At 39.2% G+C, this 7,934-nt stretch overlaps 1 protein-coding gene across 1 annotated transcript in view; it reads right to left on the minus strand.

Moving 5' to 3' along the window:
* Window positions 1-7,934, minus strand: part of PCSK1 (proprotein convertase subtilisin/kexin type 1) — a 35,484-nt gene that overhangs the window by 10,111 nt on the left and 17,439 nt on the right. Inside the window, exons 7-9 of the mRNA XM_015590364.1 lie at window positions 7,316-7,488; window positions 6,101-6,313; window positions 3,519-3,619 (exon numbers count right to left, since the gene is read on the minus strand). Coding sequence (XP_015445850.1) covers window positions 3,519-3,619; window positions 6,101-6,313; window positions 7,316-7,488 — 487 coding nt within the window. The remainder of the gene's footprint in view (window positions 1-3,518; window positions 3,620-6,100; window positions 6,314-7,315; window positions 7,489-7,934) is intronic.

Here is a 7,934-nt window from a genome sequence, read left to right on the forward strand (position 1 = left end):
GGAAAGAAATTCCTCTCTATAGACATATCTGAGCCAAAAATCCTTCTTTCTTTTTCCCTCTTCTCTTTCCATTCCCCAGGACTCCAGCTGCATGCGGCATATTTAATGCAGGATAGTAGGTAGTTAGCCTGTGACAAGGAGGCTTTTATGAGGGACTCATAAATACATGAGAGTTATGATGTTCCTTTCTCAGTCTCAATCTTATTAACGCCCCCCACCCCTTCTTATAGGAGATTCAACATTTCCTCTCCTTCACAGAACCGTGAGAGGCAGTGTAGTTTAGTTGCTGATAGCACAGTCTTTGGGAGCAGACAGACCTGAGTTGGAAACTCTTCATGGGATCTTGGTTCTATTTCTCAACCTCTCTAAGCTTCAGTTTTTTTCATTTATAAAATGCAACTAATCTCTATGCCACAAGGATGTTTTAAGGACTAGAATCAGTATGGTATGTAAAGAGGTTAGCACAGTGTCTGGCTCATAGTGAGAACCTGATAAATACTGAATACTATTATTCTCGATAAATTTAGTGTGGAGTTCTTCAGTCTCCATAGTTGTTCCTTGAGGACTGGCACATGATTAAATGATTCTCCTAATCTTGATTTTTCTAGGGACATTTCTAGAAATTCTGTCATTTAATTTTCTGAAATAATCATTTCTATATATAGACAATTGAATAGAGTTCCGAAAACTGTCCATTTGAGAAAAGACATCTCAATAATCTCTATGTACTTTGACAGGATGTATATAAATGTTGATAGATTATGTCCATCTTACTGATGATTGAATCAAAATCAAAGGCGTTAAATTCTTATTATATGTACCAGGGAGGTCATAGACTCTGGACGTCTCTTAAGTTATGAACAGTGTGAGAATCTGATGGAACCTACAAACCATTCCCCCAGAAAAAGGCCATATAGAGACTCAGAAACAATTCTGCATCTAGTTTCAAAAAAGTCCAGGGATTCCTGGAAACCCATTCATGTATTTCATAGCAATCTTTGGGCCCCCTATTTTAAATAGTCCATTAGAATTTAGAAATCAACAGATTAATGAGGCTGGATCATTCTTGGGTCATTTTCTTCTATACAAGCAAAGAGACTTTGAAATTTTAGAAATCAGAGATTACAATTTTAAAATGTCAGTTTTCGTGTAAAATTAACATTATATGGGTGTTTGTACCGTACTGGTCACTAGACTAGGATGGGCTAGGCCTGGCAAGTTATTTTTACACACATCTGATAGATATTGGGTAGAGAAGACTTAATATTTTAAGGATAGTTTTCTTTTCAACAGCTCCCTAGAGCTATATCCTGAAATCTTAAGTATCTTAAGACTGTTTCACCACCTGTGTGTAACTGCTTGCCTTCACGGGACCTTATTTTCTTTTATTCTGGACTTCCCACCACAAACCTCAACAATTTATGTTGGATGATCTATATATGCTGACACCTTCAATTTCAAATTGGAGAATCTTATAAGAGGTTAGAGGAAAAAAAAAATCATCTGATCTGACCCTTCCATTTTATAGATGTTAAACTGAGCCCTCAATTAGGGATTAATTTGCCTAAGGTCACATAGTTAGTCATATGCCTAGAACTTAAAACTAGGCATTTCTTGCACTTTTCACTGCTTATATTATTTTCCCTCAAATTTGGTTTGGATCTGCTGATGCCAGCCTTAGCTTGTGTCCACAGACTTTGCTCTCTGTCCATTCCCTTCCTGTTATAAGTAAACTCAGATTCCAAACAGCTCTTCTATTGGATTCAAAAATTTCAACTGTTTCTCTGTTTCCAACTGAGCACCTGGATTTGCTCTTCCCTTACCAGACATCTTCCCAGACCATCTAAGTAGGTAGACTCTTGGTATGAGCCTTGCCAGTCCTCTCTTGCTTAGCTACTGTGGCCATCTCCTAGCTGTGATACAAGCGACTAAACCATAACTCCACAGGTGGCCCTGGGGCTCTGGGAGCTACACTGGACTCCCTTGGACAAACACTCAGCAACTTCCAGCTGTGGCATATGCCAAGGTGCTCTACCCTTCTGCTACTGTGAACCTTGTCTAATGTACACAATGTGAGAGAATATGGATGTTCTTCTACGATATCCTTTTTATTAGGAAGGATAATAGTAGTTTATAAGTTTAATCGCTTCCTCTATCATGCAACCATAGCACCTACCTCAACATTTAAGTATTTCTCACCACACATTAGAAACCAGAAATGAGGATAAATAAAAAGTCATGGATATTAAGTATTAACTATAGGTTACCTATTATGAAGGGAAAAAATGTTAAATCCTTTTTTAACATCATACACTAAAATAAATTCCGGAGGAATTTAGGACTTAAATATGGCAAAGGAACTGTAATAATAGACATATAAATAAATGTTTGTCTAATTTTGGAGTTGTAAAGATTTTTCTGAGCATAAAAACAAAGGTAAAAGCCTTAAAGAAAAAGACTGACAAATATAATTGTATACATATTAACGTCATTACATTAAAAATTGCATATAAATAAAATTAAAAGGTAAATGTTAAACTGACCAAGCGTTAAGAGCTTTTCCTAAACTAAGGCCATAAAACAAGTCAAGGTCATAAACAAGCAATCATAGATGATAAATCACCAAAGAATATAAAATGTCAAGCTTCATTAGTAATGAAATAAAAGCATATGAAGATAAGATATCATTTTTATGTATCAAAATCGCAAACATTTTAAAGGTAACAAAAGTAGCTTTAGTAAGGGTTTAGAGAACTGGCACTTTCACACATATATCCTGCTGGTGGTAATATAAAATGATACAGTCAACAGTAACTTGGCAATATGTTTCAAAATTGTTAAAACATGCTTGGCCTTTGACCCAGAAACTCTTAATTCTGAGTGTCTATCCCGAGGAAATTATCAGAGATGGCAACCAATGTTTACGGATGAGGGTGTCTAAGCATGATTAGATAAGTAATAAAATTTGCATTTATATAATGGAATACTCAAAAAGATAAAAATCCTGTTTTTAATTCTCATGTCCTCTGACATGTTATATTAGCTCTAAGACTGGGCTTATATAACCTGAGAAAAAGGATGTTTTATAAACTTGTCGTTCCTAATACTACCCACAGGAAATTATCTGGACAAAGTCTTTCCTGGTGGGAAGAAACAGAAATGAGAAGGCCTTGCAGCTGAGTGGGAGGAGAATTGAGAGGAAAGCATAGGAACATTGCATAGCATAGGAACAAAGCATAGGAACCAGGTCAAGGAACATTGATTTGGACATGAGAAAGTGCTCTTGACATACTGTAGGGTGGATTAAAAGAATTACAAATTAATGTGTATATATTAAGATTAGAATTTTGTAAGATATGTGTGTATTAAATCTACACTGAGATGTTAACTGGAAGAGAGCTTATTTTTATTTTTTTTTAGTCTTCTACTATAACCATGTATTCAGAAAACAAAATACGATATTAGAAAGGAGGAGAAGCAGCCTTAGTAATGGTAATTAGAAGCTTTTGGGGCCTTACTTTGCTTCCAGGGCCAGAGCAAAGATGCCAGCAGCCAGGGGTGCCGAGGCCGAGGTGCCCGTGTGGGTCTCTGTGCAGTCATTGTGCAGGTCAGCGCTCGTCTGGATGGCATCGAAAAAGAAAGAAATGCGGGAGAACATGTGAGAAGTGTGATTCTGTCCCCAGGGGTTAACCATACTGAGTGCTGCATCTGCTATGATCAGGAAACTCGGTTGATTCGATTCCCTACTTCCTCCTCAAAACCACAGGCGGATGTTTGCCATCTGCTGATATTTTAGTTTGGTCTCCTCTATACGCAACTTGTCTGTAATTCTGGCACCAAGATGCCTTTTCTGGGGATGAAGTACTCCCACAATGAATATTTTCTCCTCTGAGATTCCCAAACGAAATGTTTTCTGTAAAGAAGGGACTGTTTCAGAATCACTGTGAATCATGCCGGCCCATTAATCATCAGGTCCATTGTGTTTGGTCTGGCATATTTAGAAATTCTGCCTCATGCAAAATTCCCTTTTGCTTTCAGATTGACATCTGACTGCCTCTTCACATGAATGTAAAGCCATTCTGATTTTGGCCACTTGAACTAAATTTGTTTAATGTGTGGTGTGCACTCACCGTTGATGTAATTTTACGCCCACATTGACACCTTGATGAAAATGGTGAGTTTTTCAAATGCAAAGTGTGCTAGATTTAGATCTGGGTCCAAATTCTAAAATTGCTATTTAGTAGATGTGTCTCTTGGGCCAGTCACTTGGTTTCTCCAACTGTAAAATGAGGTTGACATCTTCTGACTCATATTCTGAGGCTGAAATGTGATCCTGTCTATGAAAGCATTTTCATATAACATTATTGTACATAAAGAATTACCCAGACTAATTTTAGCTTAATTGAAGAGGTTGCCAAGATGAAGGGAAGAAATCAAAAAGAATTCCAATTAGTCTACCATAAGGACCACAGCGCTGCTGGTTGAACAAGTAGTCGGGCCAAAAGATTACTAACAAGACACCCACCCAGGCTCTTGCACTATGGTTTTTAGTTAGAGACTTAAATGTGTGGGAGGGAGGTGTAAAAAAATAATTTGTTCTATTATCACCTCCTTTGGCTTCCCACTTGGAGTCTCTGAATTTCTTAAGTTGTGGTGGCTCTGCTCCTCAGAGGGTTGCAGAAGCAAGGATGCCCTTTTTACCTGTTGACGCAAGTAAGCCCCCAGAGATGACTGTGCTGAGGAAGAGTTTTGCGTAAGACAAAGGCTATGTTATTGCCACGGTCTCAAATAGAATTCACCAGCTGTCTCTCCTGTGGCTGATTTACCTAAGGAGAGATCTTTACAAAGATAGAAATTCTTCCTTCTATTTCAGAGCAGAGTAGCTCAGATGAAGTGCAGTGTGTGAAAGGGTGACTCTGAAGTAAATGCATAATAGGCCATTTTTCTCAAAAGCAACTCAGGGCACCTAGAGGGACAGCAGCAGCCAGGGGCTCTGAAGACAAGTGGAAAACATGTCTGACGTGCCCTGTTCAAAGGTTATAAAATATGCCTGCCATACAGAACCCCTGGGTAGAATGTCACTGTCTATTATTTGTGTAATTGAAGATGTGGGCATGAGAGGGAGGCCAGTGCTTTTAAGTTGAGACCACAGTTTTACTGTCTAGAGTAGGTCACAAGATGCAGGCAAAGTCCCAGAACAGTGATTCTGTATGAAGAAGACAGTAGTTCTACAGTTTTGTTGAGATGCTATTAATATGAATTTTACAAACATTTCAAGGTTTAAATATTATGGGGTTCACCCATAATCTAATTGAATTATGACCTGTTATTTCATTGAGATTAGGATTTATATACTTTAGCTAGTTGTTTTTTTTCTGTATCATTTGTTAAATTTGGGGCTTTAAAGTTTTAAATTAAAAGTGACTCTCTGTTCTCAAAGCCCCTGAATGACCCTTCTTCATTGTGCCCTTGAAGGGAAATCCAATAATTGCCCTTGGCAGTCTGACTCATGGAAGTGAAGACACAGCCAAGCGTGGGCTGGAGATGCTCTCTGAGCATATAACCTTCCTGAGCTGCTTATTCGGATGCTGAGAAGTTCACCTCAGGGGAAATTTAGACTGTTATTTTTCTGCAGGTTGTTGGTTCTTAGGAGACATAGCTGGTGTATGCTCTGTATTTTTATCATCTGCTAAAGGGCAAGTCAGACCATATCCCTACTATTAAAGGATCAACAAGTTCAGAATGATAAAGCCCCTACAGCCTTGCAATCTCCTTTAAGGCTGTTTGCAGGGAGGTATCACACAAGCTGAATAGACATTTGGAGTCTCAGACCATATGTAATGACAGATTGGTGGCTTCTCAAGGCTGAGTTTAAAAATGACCGGGAGGCAACCTCATCTTGGCAGCAGCATCGTTATCCCTGAGAGAGAAAAGTTCCCAATATATGCCAGTCTTTCAAGTGAGTAAAGCGTGAGTCTCCCCAATTGAGACATCAAGCTTAAACAAATCAACTTTACCAAAGGTACCGGCCAAAGGATCCTTTTGTATTCAAGTCGTGCTCTTCTACCCAAGCAGAGAGAGTTAGACAAAAGAAACATACGATTCGCTGGTCCATGTAATCCCCACTGCTGTATGAGGTGGCCAGAGTGGAGGAGCACTTCTCAGCATACCAGGGGGACAGGCCCTGCTGCGAGGCACTGCTGATGGAGATGGTGTAGATGCTGTCCGTGTACCCATCGCAGTCACAGTTATCTCCCTGACGCCCCCCATTCCCGGAAGCCCAGACGAAGATGGAACCCTTTCCTTGCCTCCCCTAAAGGAAAAGCCAGAATATATCACACTTATTATCATCCATTGGGGTCATCGTCACAGCCCAATAAAATTCCCAACAAAAACATGCATGAATTTCTCAGAGACAGTTATTTGTAGTCTGTTTCAACTCCAGGTCCTCCAGCATCAATGTTGGAAATCTCACAAGACTTCATATTATAAGCCGCTGGGTTCAGGCTCTGCTAGTCCTCCTTTACCCTTTCTGGGATGGGGCTGAGTGAATGATTTTCTTTCTTTCTTTTCTTTATTATGTGGATTCATAATCTGGCCTTTAGCACTCACTCATCTTTTTATGCTCTTCCCTTGGCTTATGTCACTATGCTTGAATCTTTGAACTTCCTCTCTTCCTGCTTGAATCTTCTGGCTGACTAACAGAATGACAAAATCAGGCATTATTCAGATCTGCTTTGCAGCTGCATTAATAGGGACTCTTCAATTGAATGGAACTCGTCAAGGCTACTCTTTCTATGGTTTTTCAATTTGCTTTCCAAAGTTTCTACTTTTGTTTCACCCTGTGCAGAACAAGGCCTTAGAATCCTGGCAAGAATGCAGTAAACCCAGGTGACAGAAACATAACCAAGGCACATGTATTCACCAGGCGCATACAGTGCGGGAAGTAGCACTCTGCTATATTTAAGGATGCATTTTCAGAGCATTTGAAACAAGTCTTGGTAGTAGTTTACCTAGTGTAAAAATCCAAAAGCATCAGGACAATGAGAAAAGTCACATCTAGAATATTTTGTAAGTATATATTTTAAGAGTAATGAATTTCTGTTGAATGTCAGACCCAAATGGGGAAAAATTTCTTAACTCTTAATGTCTGTCCATCTGAAGAATGATTTGCCTCTCAAAATGCACTTCAAATGGTTAACAACTACAAGAAATTCACAAGCATTTTTTTCCATATAAGCTAAATATTTTTCCTGTCTCCGCATATCCAAATGGTCAGGTTTCATTTCAGATAGGTCTATGTTAAGCATCTCACCTGTTTAACACCATATTCAAAAGCCTTCTGGGCTAGTCGGCCAGGCCCCTCCACAGTTTTTCCGTCATCATTAGGGCCCCAGCTCGCACTGTAAATATCCACATGTCCGGGATTGAATCCAATTGAACTTGCTTCAATAGCATCGGTCACGATGCCATCTAGCATTCTTATGCCTGAGCAGCAAAACAAACAAACAAATACATAAATTGATGTCAGTGTGTACATGTAGAATGGCATAGAGCTCTTAATATTCATTTTTAAAAAGAATTTCCAAAGGAGTCAAAAACAGAGTAATCGCTGGATGTCTCAAATGCCCATGAGCCAGTTGCTAACAGGATGGAAGGAAGATACAAGTCACTGCCTCCATGAGCTTTCTTATTTGCCCTTTAGAGATAACTATACGTGCTGTGCAGTGGCCCTGGTTGTTGTCAGTTATAACTCTCCACTATACCAATAACCTGAAATTGACAGGATAGCTTTTAGAAAGAGGCATCAAACAGCCCTCCCTTGACACACCTGCTCGTGACTATACAACAAATGTCTGTGGCCCAACCTGTGCCATACATGACTATATGGGAAACTGTGCTGCTTGAAAAAGTCTACCCACAATAGAAAACTA

The sequence above is a fragment of the Pteropus alecto genome, unplaced genomic scaffold (assembly GCF_000325575.1).
Source record: "Pteropus alecto unplaced genomic scaffold, ASM32557v1 scaffold20, whole genome shotgun sequence".
Lineage (NCBI taxonomy): Eukaryota > Metazoa > Chordata > Mammalia > Chiroptera > Pteropodidae > Pteropus > Pteropus alecto.